Source organism: Lissotriton helveticus, chromosome 3_2 (genome assembly GCF_964261635.1).
Source record: "Lissotriton helveticus chromosome 3_2, aLisHel1.1, whole genome shotgun sequence".
NCBI lineage: Eukaryota > Metazoa > Chordata > Amphibia > Caudata > Salamandridae > Lissotriton > Lissotriton helveticus.
In genome coordinates, this window is record NC_136062.1 from 476,425,409 (window position 1) to 476,442,581 (window position 17,173).

Below are 17,173 nucleotides of genomic sequence, written 5' to 3' on the forward strand. Positions count from 1 at the left end.
GAGCTGTTGTAGTGTCCGCAGGCCTCCTTCAGGTAAACAGAGGCACGAGTAGCGATACCAACGTCAAACCTCATGCCCTTGACGAAGAAGCTGAGCCTGTCCTCACTTGAAGGTCACAGATACACGTTTACTATCCTCTGAGGTGTGAACGCACTGCATTCCGCTAAACAAAAGTAGCTGACAAGGCACTCCCTACTTACCTTTCACATGATTACAAACACTTATCAAAATAGGACTATGGAAGGATGGAAGAATGAGTCCACTGAGATCATCATACAAGTGGCCCATCAATCAACTGGGCTACCCAAAGAGCTCATGAAACAGGTAAAGTTTCAAGGAATTACAACTGGCCAACCCGCGCTTAGAAGGATCGTATCCGTTTATTGGCCAACCTCAGCACCATCTACCTTACGTTGTGCATAGCCAAGGCAGCATGCCGCGCCACACGTATCTTTATTCTAAATTTACTCTTATTTCCCTCACACTAGCCTCTGTTCGTGTTCCTTCATGTCCCTTAAATTCAGAAGGCCTGTATACACCACTCTTTTCTTACTAGAAAAGACTGGAATCAATCGACTGTCTCTGCATCTTGAGTCTAACCATCTTTCTTTTTGTAAGCAATTTTAAACTTTTCTCTAATTCCAATTCGTTCTCTTTTTTTTCCCTTTTTTTTTAAAGTATTTTTTATTGATAACACAGGCAATCACAATTTACACCAATGAGTCAATTGACTAATCGTAATCGATAGTGCAATACAGTATAGCAGGCAAAGAAGAAACAAACAGAGCAAATGTAAAAGGCAAAGTTCATTAATAGTTAACATAAAACACCAAATATATCCTGGGAAAAGAATTCCCCAAATGTTATCTATTTTTTTTTAATGATCAATTCCCTCTTTTTCTGGCCAAAGCAAATTCCATATCATATATTTCATTTACCAAAAACCACCATTCAGCCACGTGAGGTGGTTTATCTGATATCCATACCCTTGCAATAATGAATCTAGCATGATAGCAAAATGAAAAGCAAATCTTTAAATGGATCAGTAGTAGGTTGTATGCCTAAGAGTATCGTCTCTGCTGATAGTGGGGCCCCGATCACTCCTTTCTGCTTCATGATATCTTCTAAATTTTTCCAAAAAATACTCAAGATGGGGCATGAGACAATCATATGCTCAAGGTCGGCCGCCAATAAGTTACAATTCGGACATTGTGTACGATCGTTTGAAACATTATTACCAGTCCCTCTAGAGATTTGTAGCGGAGTATAGTATAGCTGACAAACAGTCTTATAAGCTTGTAATTTTAAACTAGATGATTGAACAAGCTTATCAATATTAATTAAAAAAAGAAGAAATGTTGTTCGGTGATATATCCATACCAAGTTTAGATGCCCATTTTTGAGCCAACTTAGGACAATCATCAGTTTTAAATTGGATGAGACATTTATAGCTCAGGCTAATTATCGATTTATTTTTTCCCCCTCCCCTGTATATACATGCCCAAATATCAGAGTCTACTATATCCTTGAGTTTCATTTTACCAATCAAAAAATTACGTATCTGTATATATTTAAATTGCATATTTTCGGGTCGTTTATAAAGTACTCTCAATGTTTCAAACTCTAAAAAGCCCATTGAGCCATATAAGTCACCCAGCTTGGTTATACCTAAATCAGCCCATATTTTTCCTACAGAGTCATTAAAAAGTCCTGGTAATCCAGGATTGTTCCATAGTGTTAGATTAGGATGATAAAGTGAAGTTTTATCAATAGCCATTATTATATTCCATATGCGAACCGCATCTTTAGCGGTCTTGAACCTCACTCTCTTGTAGTAATTCGGGTCAGTGGTTCTTGCAAGGAATTGTATGGAATTAGATCCTAGCATAAATTGGTGAAAATAATACGGGTTGTTAGAGTTAAAAAGACTACGAATTCGACCCAGAAAGGAAGCATAAAAATAAAATTTAAAGTCAGGGAAATTTAAACCTCCTTTAACACCATCCGTGCGGCGCATTTTCTCGCTGTGCGCTGCATTTTTTAAAAACCCGCGGATCATGACGAGCTGAGCTCGTCACGAGCGTACGAGAGGAGTACCTCATGACGAGCTGAGCTCGTCATGAGCGTCGAAGGGGTTAATAAAAGGTGGCTTCAAAAAAGAAAGTGCTCGAAGATTTTTTTTATAACTCCATATAAAGCTACCGAGAACACCATCTAATTTAAAAAAAAAAAGGTTAACAAAAAGAGGGATAGACCTAAACAAATACAAAAATGTAGGTAGAATATTCATTTTTAATAAGATTTATTCGTCCTAGCAGGTTTAAGGGAATCTTATGCCATTTCTTAAGTAACTTTGCAGTGTCTCTTAATAAAAAATCATAATTAAGTGTCTTGATGTCCCTGATGTTAGATGTCATTTTAATGCCTAAATAAGTAGCAGTATGGCAGATACCCATGACTGGAACACTTGGTTTATAGTTTACGATGATTTGCGTTTTATTCAGGTTTAATTTGTATCCAGAGACAGCCCAAAAATCATCCGCTTCTTTAATAATTCCGACCGTGGCCTCTGTCACATCGGTTGTATAGATAGCCAAATCATCAGCATAGCCTGTAATTTTAAGTGTATTAGCACCTGAAACAAATGGTTTAATAATTTCTTGAAGCTGTATTGCATTAATAAACGGCTCCATAGATAAAGCAAATAAAAGTGGTGAAAGAGGACACCCTTGACGGGTCCCTCTTGGAATTGGAAAATTAGGAGATAGTAAATTAGCATATTCTATTTTAGTGTTAGGGCAATTTAAAAGTGCCTGTATTCTTGTTAGAAACTGTGTCTTAAAGCCGATTTCTTTAAGAGTTGCCCACAAGTAATCCCACCCCACAAGTAATTCCAATTCGTTCTCATTGATAAGTTTGTGAGCTGGTCAGGTTTGCCAGTTCGAGGATAGGCACTGGGGCGGCTGCGCCCTTAACATGTTTATATCAGCACCTTCATCAACATATCTCATGACCCTGTGCAGGGCAGCACCCATCCTACCTGTGACGTGCTTAGACTTGGAAGGGTTGCGCCCGGCTGGGGAGGCGCTTGCTTTTGTTGCTGCGGCTGCAGTGCCAGGGGCTTGGGGTCCAGCTGGAGCAGTGGCTGGATGAGGCTCTTGCAGTCAGGCTGCTCCTGCTTGATCATAAGATTCTTCCTCAACTGCTCCACCACCATCTTCTACAGACGAACAAGAACACAAATGTTAATGTGCTTTACTCATACAGGCACGGTAGCAACAATGCAGTGTAAACTCTTGCACAACACAGAACACGCGTCATCCATAGGAAGGCAGCAGCAGACAAGAGACATATGAACTCAATATCAGAACAAATGTCAGTCACGAACACTCATTAAAAATAATCAAAGTCCTCCGTTTTAAACCCAAACCCACGCCCCAGATGCAGTGAAGGGATCTCGCTCGGATTAATCATATGGGGACAGCGCAAGCGGCTCACACTACAGGTTGGCTTTATGGTTACATGGGGACCCGGCTGTAAGGTTTACACCTTACAGAGAACAAGTGACAGAGGACGTGCGTCAAATGTACCGAGGTCTCTCTCTCGCTGCATCTCTACCACTCTCATCAAAGGGATACAATACATTGAGCCATAAAACATTAACCTCGAAGAGTCAAAATGAGCCAAGCTCAAACAAGCATGGGGGCTCCTGTGAGATGGTCATTGTGCATTTAAGACCAACTACACTGGCCCAAGGGGTGAGATGAACCGACGTTAAGGGGGTTTGCAGGCCTAGTTGAAGCTTTCAGATATTTGGGAAACACTTTGGGAGAGCTTTCCTTCTTGAAAGATATGGTTGGGTATTTTGCATTGTCTGCCCTTACAAAGCAAGCAGGTGAATTTACAAATACAGCTGTGTGCGCAGGAACATCTCTGCAGGGGGAAATGAGCTACTGCTGCTGGAGAGAACTTAAAAGACTCCTGTGATGGTCGATATAAATTTCAGGCATCTACAAATGTAACAATAACATCCTCTCCCTTGGCTCAGACTCGGGACACAGCCAGAACTGCAGACCTAAATATGAAGCAGCAGAGTTTGAAGTGATTCCTGGTTTGAGCCGGATTAGTAAAGCGCAGCAAATGCAGAAGGCGTCAAGGCGCTGAAATCCCGAGGTATAGAACAACCCACAGATGGATTGGATGTTACTTACCCAATAACCATCTGTTCTTGGCATGTGAGTTGTAGATTCACATGCTCTGCATACCTGCCATCTAGTGTTGGGTCCGGATGTTTGCAAGTTCTTTTTCTTCAAAGAAGTCTTTCTAGTCACAAGGTAGGTGACTCCTCCTTTCGGCGATAGTGCGCATGGGCATCGAATTGAATTGAATTGATTAAAGTTCTACTTTCACCCCAAGTTTGGCATAAATCCGTTCCACGATTTTTGCTGTAAGTAGAAGGATAATTTTGTACGAGAACTAGATTTGCAACACAATGTTTTTCACCACCCGATAACTTTTTTCCCCACTTCACTTATTTGCACCAAAATTGGCATGAACATATTTGTTGACCACGCCAAGCTGGTACAAATTTTGGTGCAGATCTGTGTAAGGAATCCAAAGTTCTAGGCAAGTCAAAGATGTATTTTCAATACGAAGTGCGGCGAAATCATAACTTCAAAGTGATGACTGCCGCCAAATTTGTGATGGTCAATCGGTAGTCAAGGGTCAGATGGGGTTTCCATTAAAAGGCACTTTTTGATTTGCCTAGGACTTTTGGCCCTGTGAACTGTTTCCAATTTAGCTATCTTCTTCAGTCAGCTAAGGCTCGGCATGCAAGTTTCATCCGTCCACGGGGGAAAGAAGTTAAAGGGGGAGTGGTGAAGTAGTTTCCCATTGTGGCTTCCATTGGAAATGATGCTCACGGTTACGGCTGTGTGCAGCGGGGGGTTTGCACCCGCAATGGTGAAGTACCAGGGCATGGCCTTAGCCCTCCCTTTCGCCAGCACCCCAAGTGAGGTTGTATTTGAATAATTAGCCCACACCTTCGATTCTCTTGCCAGTACCACTAAGGGAGGCCCCTGCCTCACAGTGATGGGCCCACAGCTTCAGCTCTGTGCACCGAGAGAGGCTGCTGCACTTTAGAGACAGTCATGCTCCTAACTCACTGGCCAGCACCACAAAGCGAGATGTGTGCAAGTGATGGGTCCACACAGCTACCCAACTCGGCAACACCACAAAGTGAGACTATTGCACCATTCAGCTGGGTCACATAACCTCTAGCCCTCTCACCAATACCACAAAGTGAGACTGTAGCACCAAAGAGATGGGTCATGACTCAGGCTCCCAGAAATCAATTTTTACGGATTTATACAGATAAATACAGACAGAAAAATGTGTTTTCTGTCTGTATTTGAAAATTGGGCTTATTTTCAGTTTCTTTTTGGGTGCCGGGGATTGGGTGTCGGCACAGACTGTAGGCTGACTCGATTCTACCCTGAAGAATGATGTACTAGGTTCTGCCTTCTCTCGTATGGCTGTATACTATCTAGATATCGTGCTTGATTTCGCTGTCAATGTAAATTTGTGGTTTGTTTTTAGATTCAATAAACTTAATTATCAAAAAACGTATGCACAAAACTTTAAACGCATTTATTCTAAAAGAAAAGTAGACAGGAGGATGAGATATCCAAGGGCAGTTGTGATTCGATGATTCAGCTGGTATGAGGGAGCAGTAAGACTTTTGGAAATATGGCACTACTTCCTTGCTTTTGGGAACAATGAAGAAGCCACTAGTTCCAAGTTGATCACCTAAGAAAACTACACGGCCCATTCTGAAGAAGCTGGAATCAGAAGAAACATGCCCACCAAATATATTCTGCCATAGATGTTGACATGGCTGTAGCATTGGCGCAAGACTATATGCAAGACCCAATGATCACCAGTCTATTGCAAATGTTACCACAAAAAAGCAAATGTCCTAATAAAAGAGATGATTACTTTTAAAGATGCACTGAAAAACAAGTGGGATGCAGTCCTGGCTTGGAACATATCCGGGCAAATGAGTTACAGCTCTTTTTGGAAACTGGTTACAATCCTGGATCCATTCAAGAAAGTTCAGTTTAGTCAGGATTTCAATGATTACAAAGATGTATTCATGTTGGTTGGAGCTTCTGATGACATAATGAATGTTGTTGAAGAAGAATTCAACAAATATTTAACGCACCCGATCCCACAAAGACATAAGTGCAATGATATACTGGCGTTCTCAGAAGCAAGAATGGTCGATACTCAGTAATCTTTCCTTGAGCCTTTTAGCCATTCCAGTATCATCGGCAAATACTGAATGGGTTTTCAGCGGTCTTCATTTCATTAACAAACTAGAAGGAGCCTCCATGTCCTCAAAAAGTGTCTTGAAATGCACATGCGCTTGTACTACAACAGCAGAGTTTTCAGATGAATGTATTGTGTTGATCAAGAACAACCTAGCCCATGTGTGCATTTTCTATTTAAATAAATGTGGAAAAATACTAGCTGCAGTGTCGTCTTTTGCTTGTGGCAAAACTAAATGTGGATAAATACAGATAAAATGCCCAAACAGACGGAAATGGCAAAAATATAAATACCATAAAACTGGGAGCCCTAATTATAATCATCCCATAAGTGTCAAGCCCAGTATGAGGCGAGCCCTGAGGTGTAATGTCTATAGGGTCGGAACTTGGTATTAAAGGTTTTGGTGAAGATGGTTGAGAGCTAGTAGTCATGTCCTTTTTTTAAAGGAACTTTATATACTGTGAGTTAGGACTTTGTTTTGGAGGACGATGGTCTCACAGGTTTTGTTGTAATATGCCAAGTGTCTGGATTAATATAACTTTTCAATTGTTTTGGATCCAGCTTTTCTTGCATGGAATCCAGAAGTGACTCTGGAGACTTATCAGGAGCATCTGTCTGTTTCGGCGCCGAGCGGATTTTTCCTGAAGGAGTGGTATCTTGACTTGAGCTGGAAGACTAGACTTTTGCCTTTGGTGACAAGCTGGAGGATCGGGCATTCAACGCAGAATCTCGATGGCTGTGGTAACCAGGACGCCCTTTGTTTAGTGGAAGCCGGTTTTACGGGCAAAGGGGTTTTGGTACTCACGGCACCTTGACCGGCTGGGACATTTGAGCGAAATGAGCGACAGACATCATAGCCTTTTCCTTGTGCTCCAGAAACAGGTACAGGTAACAGATCTTGTGACGGTCGGATTGTGGATATTTAGAGTGGCATTGAGGAAAGAAATGGAACGGAGTCAGTTTCATTAGCAGATTACTCCCGGTAGGAGTTCTCTTGTTCAAACTAGGAAAATTTTCAGATTTTCGACATGCTGAGGATGGGAAACGTGTTCTAAACAATACCGACGCGGGTTCAGTGGGTTGCGCACCGAAGAGATCCAGACGGTCTTGAACCGGAGCGCCGCAAACCACATCTGAATCCGATAGCATGAAGAAACAGCTACAGACATCGAATAGTTTCTTACCTGTCAGTGTAGTTTTGCAGCTTGAAGATCTTTCTGGATTCACTATGCTGTATATATTCCGCAATCTGGTGGTTGGGTCCGGAATCGTAGCCTTTTTTCTCTCTTTTTTTTTTTTTGTCGTAGACCAGGTGGGCGTCGACGTCCCATCATTTGGTGTACCTTCGGTGACGTCGGCGTGCTTCCGGCGGAAGCTACCACCCTTGGGCACCGTCTTAGGATTCTTTTTTCTGTCTCTTTTTTCTTTTTTTGTCTTTGTAGTGAATCCATGGCTATGTTTGTTAATCGTTTTTTCAAAGTAATTCTTTTCACGTATCTTTTCACGTATCTTGTAAGCTTCAACTTGCTTTCTTTTCCATGTGTTTCCACCTTCTTCTCCAGCCTCATCTTTCTGGCGGAGGAGGGTGGGATCGCTAGTGAATCCAGAAAGATCTTCAAGCTGCAAAACTACACCGACAGGTAAGAAACCATTCGTTTTGCAGCGTGAATCTTTCTGGATTCACTATGCTGTGCATAGATTTTGTAGCGGTTTTCGTTACTTTTGTGGCGGTTGGGTGGAAGATGAGCGTTGGTTGTTGAATATATGTTGAAGCACATTTTGTCCTACTTGTGCTTCTTTGTTCATTTGTACATCCACGCAATAGTGCTTAGTGAACGTGTGCATTGTAGCCCATGTTGCCGCCAGGCATATGTCCTGAATTGGTGTGTTGGCCAGAAAGGCAATTGTTGCTCCTTTCTTCCTGGTGGAGTGGGCCTGTGCCCCTCCTGTTAGCTCCTGGCCGGCTTGTTTGTGGCAGAATTGTATTGTCTGTGCGATCCAACGAGCTATGGTGTTTTTAGTCACTGGTTTGCCCATGTAACTGTTTGCGAAGGATACGAAGAACTGTTTTGTTTTCCTGTGTTCCTTCGTCCTTTCAAAGTAGTGCATCACAGCCCTTCTTGCGTCTAGGGTGTGGAGCGACCTCTCAGCGCTTGTAGTGGGGTTTTGGAAGAAGCTAGGGATCTGAATACTGTGATTCATGTGGAACCTTGACACCACCTTTGGCATGAAGTGTGAGTCTGTTCTCATCACGACCCTGTCACTGTGTATCTGGATGTAGGGTTCCTGCAGTGTGAGTGCCTGTAGTTGGCTCACCCTTCGTAGCGAGGTGATTGCTACCAGAAAGGCCGTCTTCATCGTTAGCATTTGCAGTGATGCTTTGTGGATGGGTTCGAAAGGTGCTTTCATGAGCTCCGTCAGTACCACATTAAGGTTCCAGGCCGGTGGCGGCATTCTTTTTGGTGGCGCTATTCTTTTAGCCCCCTCCAAGAATCTTTTTATGACTTGGGATGTAAAGAAGCTTCTCCCTGTTTCTCCTCTTGTGTAAGCCACAATCGCTGCCAGGTGCACCCTCAGCGAGGATGAGCTTAGCTTAGCATTAATTAGGTGCGTGAGGTACCTTAGCACCGTGGATTCCCTGGTCAGTTTTCTATGGAGTTTTTTCTTGCAACACCATTGAGTGAATCTTTTCCATTTTTCCCCATAGCACTTGCGTGTGCTGGGCCTTCTTGCCTCTCGCAGCACCCGCAGGGTGCTCTCTGGTAGTTTTAGGTGTGCAAACTAAGTCCTCAGGAGCCAGGCTGAGAGGTTGAGGCTCTCCGGCTCTGGGTGTAGAACTTCTCAGTTTTCCATGGAGAGTAGCTCTCTTCTTTTTGAGAACTTGTGTGGGGGGGGGGGCCCTGCGCCATCTCCATTATCTGAGAGTACCAGGTCTGTCTGGCCCATTGTCGTACCACCAGGATGAGCGTCATGTTGCTCGTCATGCATTTGTTGAGAACCCCGGGGATCAGTGGTATCGGGGGGAAAAGCGTAGGCAAATGTTTTTGACCAGCTTATTCATAGGGCATTCCCCTGTGATAGTGCCTCTGGTTGCCTGGATGCAAAGTATTGGCATTTTGCATTCCGGCGTGTTGCAAACAGGTCTATTGTTGGTGTGCCCCATCTCCTGAATAGTCTCTCTGTTTCCTGAATATTGAGTTCCCACTTGTGGGACGCTGAAGTCTGCCTGCTGAGCCAATCCGCTTCTACATTGTCCTTCCCTGGCAGGTGTATGGCTAGCAGGTCTATTTTTAGTGGTATAGCCCATTTCCAGATTTCCTGTGCCAAGCTTGACAGAGGGAATGATTGAGTTCCCCCCTGTTTGTTTATGTAAAACATCGTTTTGGTGTTGTCTGTTTGTATTAGCACCTTCTGGTTGTACAGGTGTTTCTGAAAAGCCTTGAGGGCTAGCAACACTGTTTTCAATTCCAGGTAATTGATATGTCTGACTGCATCTGTAGGGCTCCACAGACCCCTCACTTTGAGCCTGTTCATGTGTGCGCCCCATCCCTTCTGGAATGCGTCTGTGGTGATGGTCACTGTTGGGTCCGGTGGGGTTAGAGGTTTCCCTACTGTTATTCTTTCCTTGGTCCACCACCTTATTTCTTCCTGCACCCTGTGCGTTACAACCACTAGATCCTCCCAACTTCCTGTAGCTTGTGACCATTGCTGTTGCAGCCACTCTTGGAGCGGTCTCATTTGAAGGCGTACATTGGGGACCAGGTGTATGCATGATGCCATCATCCCCAAGATCTTGCTCACAGTCCTCAGTGTCAGAGCTCGCCCCTTCTGGTAGTGACGTTTCTCCCTCAGTAGGCTGAGTGTTCTCTTTTCGCTGGGTAACACCCTGCATTGGACGGTGTCGATCTGAGCTCCCAGGAAGATTTTCACTTGCTCTGGTTCCATCAAGCATTTTCCCCAGTGTATGGAGAAACCCAGGCTTGCTAGCGTTCTTGTCACCTGTTCTGCATGATCTTTGCATGTCCTGTAAGAGCGTGCCTTTACAAGCCAGTCGTCGAGGTAGGGGTACAAGTGTATCCCCTTTCTTCTTAGATGTGCGGCCACTGCCGCGAGGCATTTGGTGAACACCCTTGGTGCGGACTTTAGGCCGAAAGCGAGGGTCGTGAATTGGTAGTGATCCTTGTTCACTGTGAATCTTAGCATGTGCTTGTGATGCCTGTTCATGGGGATGTGCAGGTACGCATCTTTGAGGTCTATGGTGGACAAGAAGTCCCCGGCCTTTATCTGTGGGATGACCTCTTGTAGGGACGTCATTTTGAATTTTTGAGTTTTTACGTATTTGTTTAGGAACCGTAGGTTTAGGATGGGACTTAGACTTTCGTCCACTTTTGGCACCAGGAAGTAGTTTGAGTACACTCCCTGGTTCCGTTCTTTGAAAGGAACCCGTTCGATGGCCGCTTTGAGGAGGAGTTCTTGAGCTTCCTCTTGTAGTAATCGCAGCTCTCTTCCCGAGTGCTCTCTTTTCTTTGGCTTTCTGTTTGGCGGTCTTGTTTCCAACTCTATGCAGTATCCAAACTGCATAATGTTGAGTATCCACTTGTCTGTTGTTATTTTTCTCCACTCCTGGAGAAAAAATCTCAATCTTCCTCCTACTGGCGTCACATGTTCCTTTGGGTCTTGTCAGTGTAGCCCTCTCCTCTTTGTTATCCCGTGCTCCTCCCCCGGAGGGTTCGGGTGGGAGAGCACCTTTTTCCGTGTGAAGTCACTTAGAGGGGGGTTGTTCACCGCCTCTCCTTCTCTGGCCCCGTCCATTTCCTCTTGATCGAAAGGACTGGCCCCTGCTTTGGTAGTTCCAGCTTTGCCTCTGCTGGCCCTGGTGACCTTGGTTGTCACTCTGTTGCCCCTGGTGGAAACTCTGGTGTGAATCTCCTCGCTGACTTCCACCTCTGCCGTTCGGCCTCCGTGTAGGAGTGCCCCTCCTCATCCCCCTGAATTGCAGGGCCCCCATGGACCTTGCCGTCTCGTTGTCCTTCTTCAGTTGGGTGAGCTTCTCATCAACTGGGGCTCCGAACAGTGTTTCACCGTTGAAGGGTGTGTTCAGGATATTGTTCTGCACCTCAGCCTTGAAGCCTGAGATCCTGAGCCAGGCTTGCCTTCTCTCTGTGATGCCTATAGCCATCAGTCTGCTGGATGTTTCTGCCCCATCCAAGGCTGTCTTTAGGCACGAGTTAGCGATGATTTTCCCCTCTTCCACAAGGTGTGATGCCCTCTCACGGTATTGTTCCGGGAGGTGCTTGAGGAATTGGCCCAATGCTGGTATTGATGTCTATTCAGGAGGGCGTTGGGAGTTCGCCATCCGCCAGTGCGTTGCGGCGTTCCTCTCAATTTTCCTGCCAGTTAGATCCATCCTCCTGCTTTCCTTGTCAGGTGGAGGTCCAGACGTTGTTGGGACGTTTGCCCTTTTCCTGGCCGTTGCAGCGATTATAGAATCTGCTGTGACGGATCCCTTGATGTAAGCTGGGTCCTGGGAGGAGAATTTGTATTTCTTCTCCGTCCTCGGCGTTACTGATCTGCATGTAGCCGGGTCCTTGAAGGCTTCCTTCCCCTGGTCTGTGATACTCTTGAGCATGGGCAAGAACTGGCTTCTTGTCTGTATGGGTAGCAATGTCTCCAGCAGGAAATCTGATTTTGGCTTCTCCTCTTCCAGCTTAACTCCATAAGCTGCTGCCGCCTTCCTGACCACCTCATTGTATGCCCCAATGTCATCCGGTGGCGAAGGCCTCGAGGGGTATGTTTCCACAGCCTCTTCCGGGTTTTCGGCCTCGATGTCCTGCCATTCCTGGTCTTGGGCCGTCGAGGAACCTGAGCCGTAGCTTGACTGCTGCTCCCCGTAATCCCCTTCTGTGTAGTAGAGGTCTTCTTCCTCTTCGTGCTCCGAGGGATCTGGAGTTTTCGGCGTCTCTTCGACGTCGAACTCCTCGAGCTCCTGTACCTCAGCGACGGCCGGTGCCGGCTTCGAGGGGATCCTGTAACTTCTCATCTTTTCATCGAAGTCCTTCTTTCTCTGAAGGATGTTCTCCATTTCGGCCTCGAGCCTTCTTTTCTTTCTCTGCATCTCTGCGGCCTGCTCGTCGTCGAGTGTTTCGACTGCTCTTTTCGGCGGCGGCGGTGACGCCGAAACTTTCTTCGGTTCCTTTTCCTTCGAAGTCGAAGGCCCTTTTTCGGGGGCTTGCTTCGATGACCTTTGCTTTTCGCTGGTCTTCGGCCTCCGGGAGTCCTTCTCGAAGGATCCGCTGGGCTCTTTTTCGGAGGATGCAGCTGCGGTCGTCGAAGTTTTCGGCGCCGGTGCTCCTTTCGAGGCTCTGGGCTCTGACTTTCGAGAGTCTGCCTCTGGCTTTCGAGACCCTGTGGGGGTTTTCGGGGTCGTAGACTCTCCTACCTTGTCAGGCGTTTTCTTATCGGTCTCTGCGACTGTGAAGTCATCTGGACCTTCGGCGATGTTGTCCTAGTCGTCGGTGGAGAGGCCCAGTTCATAAAGCGTCGGGGCTTGGCCCTTGCCCTGCATCGTGTGGTGAGCTGTCCTCTGTCTCTCTCGAACTCGGAGTGTCTTCGGCTTGAAGACGGAGCAGGCGTTGCAGTCTCTGCTCTCGTGGTCGATTGGCAGGCAGAGGTTGCAGACCGGGTGCTGGTCCTTCTGCGCGAACTTGTGGTGGCAGTTTTTGCAGAATTTAAAGGGTGTCTTGTACATCCCTGCGCTCAGGGGGCCCCCTGCGCGCGCATTCCTCCAAGGACGTCGAAGATCTCGAAGTTCTTTCCTTTCTTCGTCGTCTCTTCTCTGATGGTCCTCTTCTCCCGATCTTCTCGGGTCTTTACCGTTGAAGAGTTGCTGTATTTCCTCCTTTTCTCCTCCAAAACTTCTGGAGCTTCACGCGACGATCCAGACCCAACGGCGGAAAAAAGAATCTGAAGATGGCGCCCAAGGGTGGCAGCTTCCGCCGGAAGCACGCCGACGTCACCGAAGGTACACCAAATGGTGGGACGTCGACGCTCACCTGGGCTACGACAAAAAAAAAAAAAAGAAAAAAAGACTACGATTCCGGCCCCAACCACCAGATTGCGGAATATGCACAGCAGGGTGGAGAAGCGTGGCTCAGTGGTTAGAGGCGGCAGACCCGGAAGCTGAGATCAGCCGTGGACCAGGGTTCGATTCCCCGCCTCGGCGGGTCTCGGGCTCAAAATTCCACGGACTCGACAATTCTCGCTCTGGTGCCTACTCGACTCACGGGGTCACACTCTGCGACTCTGGGCAATAGCTTGCTTAATCTCCACTACGGCCCCTCGCGGCGGGATGCCTGGCTTTCACCTTGTGGATACCCTGCCGGGGTATCTCACAGGGGAATACCAGGACGGGTTCCCTAAGCAAGCGCCTTGATACCTTCGGGTGATACGTGCGCTATATAAGTCGCAATACATTTACATTTACATTTACATAGTGAATCCAGAAAGATTCACGCTGCAAAACATAGCCTTTTCCTTGTGCTCCAGAAACAGGTACAGGTAACAGACCTTGTGACGGTCGGATTGTGGATATTTAGAGTAGCATTGAGGAAAGAAATGGAACAGAGTCAGTTTCATTAGCAGATTACTCCCGGTAGGAGTTCTCTCGTTCAAACAAGGAAAATGTTCTGATTTTCGACATGCTGAGGATGGGAAACGTGTTCTAAACAATAACGACGCGGGTTCAGTGGGTTGCGCACCGAAGGGATCCAGACGGTCTTGAACCGGAGCGCCGCAAACCACATCTGAATCCGATAGCATGAAGAAAACAACCTAACAATGGAGTCGATGCCCATGCGCACTATTACTGAAAGAAGAAGTCACCTTACCTTGTGACTGGAAAAGACTTCTCCGAAGAAAAACAACTTGCAAAGATCCGATGCTACACTAGATGGAAGGAGTATACAAGGCATGTGTATCTACAGCACACATGCCTCAATCATTTATATCCCAAAAAAGGATGTGCGGTATGGGTAAAAACCCATTCATTATAGTGACCTGCATGGTAAAGACTGCAGGGTAAAGGTCATGTGGGTAAACGTTTCATACCATCCAGGTCAGCTCCAATGAAAGAAAGCCTTTGCAAAGGAGTAGGTGAAAATTTGGCTTGCTGATCCTGAACCCCAACGATGTCGGGACGTTCACTGCCTGGAGAACAGCCAGTCATCAAGAAGTCATCAAGAAGTCGAAGTGAAGCAAGACCAGCTGAAAATGCACCTTGCATACTTTGGACAGGTATAAGAAAATATGCATCCTGCAAGTCTAAGAACACCATCCATTCAGTAATGTCCATGGCAGACAGGATTTGGGTCAGCATGAGCATTTATTTACAATGTGTCCTTCCACAGGAAGGACATTCAGGGGATAAAGGTACATGATGGGCCGAAGAACCCCCCCCCCCCCATCCTTTTTAGGCACTAAGAGAGCGAGAGCAGCACCTCTCCCAGTTCCTAGTCCGGAATCCCCAGGTGGCTCCATTGGTAAGTAACATGTGCACCTATTGCAACAGAATGAGAATGTGTTCGCCAGAGTTGGTATTAGTGCGATCTACAAATGGTATAAATAAAATAAATATAACAAGTTGGTGGCTGTTGCCGCTGGGCAAGGGGACTGGTAGTACTGATATCCTTATAGTCATGCACACTGCCTGCCAGATCAATGTCCTGTGCTGTGAATGCAGCAATATCCGGAGAGACTGATGTTGCCCACACACCAGTTCACTAGAATAGATTTGGAAGGTCCTAAACTGGTGAGGAACCTGTTTGGCAGGGGTCAAAAGACCCAAGAAGTGTGCATTGGCTCTAGTCTGTTTGAAACATTCCACGCCAGAACCCGCTTTCCACCGAACAGGTTTGAGCCATCAAAAAGCATATCCATGAAAGAGACCCGTGCTTCTACCAAACTGCCATTTCCAGACAAATCAGTAGTATCTACGTAAGCATGAATCACATATTTGGCTGTAGATTGACGATCCTGAATGATTTGAGCCAGTGGGACCGTAAGGTTTTTCTGAAGTTCTGGTTGGCCACGTCCCAGAGGGCATGCATATATTGGCCCAATACACAGACTACATTTTATCTCAATACTAGGCTTGTTTGCCTAACGCGTCAATCCTTTTAGACTCGAGAACCCGGGCTGGGGGAGAAGGGGCCGGATAATGAACTGGGGTTCACTTTGCTGGTGAAGCCTTAAAGGCAATTCAACCTGGAGTAGGATGCTTAGTGAGAAAATCAGGGTCACCGGGCGCTAGTCTAAGATGTCTAGACCCTGCCTACTCACAAGAAGGAAAGAACAGGGCTTTGAGCCGGTGACCACTAATGTGTCAGTGAAGGCCTCATTACAAAGGATCAAGGGCTCACGTGCCTGGTAACGGTTGTAAGACTGCAGTAAGGGCATTTGTCGCATAATCATTAGACGGCAGTTGTATAGCCAAGAACTCAGCTACTCGTCAGATTACCATTGCAAATGACGCACTCCTCCGTTGGAGGTCCAAATGGCGAACTCATCCTTTATCAGAGGAAGTATCAAGCCACCCGGCCTCTTGTAACCATGTAAAATTCGGCATCATCATAATGAGGGGGTGAATCATAGTTATTTTTGGATGGTGGCAAACTTTGTCAAAATTGGCCCCAAACAGATAATGGAGCTTCTGACCCCCGGTCCACCCTAGTACAGGCAGAGAATCAGAATGGTGATCGGATGTGTTTTAATAATATTGTAACACTACATCTGTCTGTATCGTCCTGAGGGTCAGTTCCTGGTCAAACATTGAAACCTGCACTGAATCCTCAACTGTTGAGGTAGGGACCAGCGCAGGCTAAGGAGTCGAGGTGGAAGCCTGTGCCAGAGCCGGAATGGAGCCCATAACATGTCGAAGGCTGTTAGATGGCCCCATGGACTGAGAGGTCGGTGTAACCTGAGTGAAGGGTCCTGCGGATCCTTGGGGTCCGAAGGAGCGCCATAGGGGTACGAAAGAGTGCCAAATATCGGCAGCATGGCTTCCTTAAAGGCTTCAATATGCTGCAGCATTGCCAATGGCCTGGGAAACTTGGGGCATACCGCACCGTGGAATCGGCTCTGCAATCAGAGATCTGGAAGGAGACCGACATTGTGACGTCCTTGCACTTTCTCTTTGGAGAGAGTTGAAGGATTGGGTTCTATCCCAGTTTGCTTTTTTGTGCTTACACTTCCAGTCCGAATTGGATTAAGCAGTGGAGGCAAAACAGCCGTTGAAGGAGGACCAGGACATACTGTGTCGATGCAAGCAAATACAGTACCCCACGTATTACACTCCTCAAGTGGGGGCACCATACCAAGTGGGAGAGACCGTGAGAATTCTAAAAATGTATTGGGGTCTCGTATGGGAATAAACTGCCTCAAGCCGATTAGTTTTTTGCGCTATCAAAAACGCAATTTTAGGTATGACATCGTTCTGCATTCTGTCTATCAATTGTTCTTTTTGCATTTGTCACCACAAGTGGGACGGTTATGCCCAGACGTGGGCCCGTGCTCTCCATGCCATTGGAGTCAAGCTTTCCTGACTGATGAAGGGTGAAACACCAAATCTGGTCCTTAGATGCTTGTTTCCAGTCCAGGGAGGGCCTGGCTGGATTGTTCCCATTGGGAGCAGGGCCAAGACTGATTTGCATATGGCTAGGTACAAACTATGGGGGGGTATGGGGAGCAAAAAACGATGGATTCAGGCCCACATCTCTGTACTGGGGTGAATGTATGACATTGTTCTGCCTTCTGTCCATCAATTGTTCTTTTTGCATTTGCTTTAGGC

General features: G+C 46.4%; 1 protein-coding gene across 3 annotated transcripts in view; it reads right to left on the minus strand.

The window, feature by feature from the left end:
• PHF21A (PHD finger protein 21A) overlaps window positions 1-17,173 on the minus strand; it is a 419,360-nt gene that overhangs the window by 295,260 nt on the left and 106,927 nt on the right. For all 3 annotated transcript variants that reach the window (XM_078684392.1, XM_078684393.1, XM_078684391.1), the window contains exon 6: window positions 3,041-3,220. In XM_078684392.1, coding sequence (XP_078540518.1) covers window positions 3,041-3,220 — 180 coding nt within the window. The remainder of the gene's footprint in view (window positions 1-3,040; window positions 3,221-17,173) is intronic.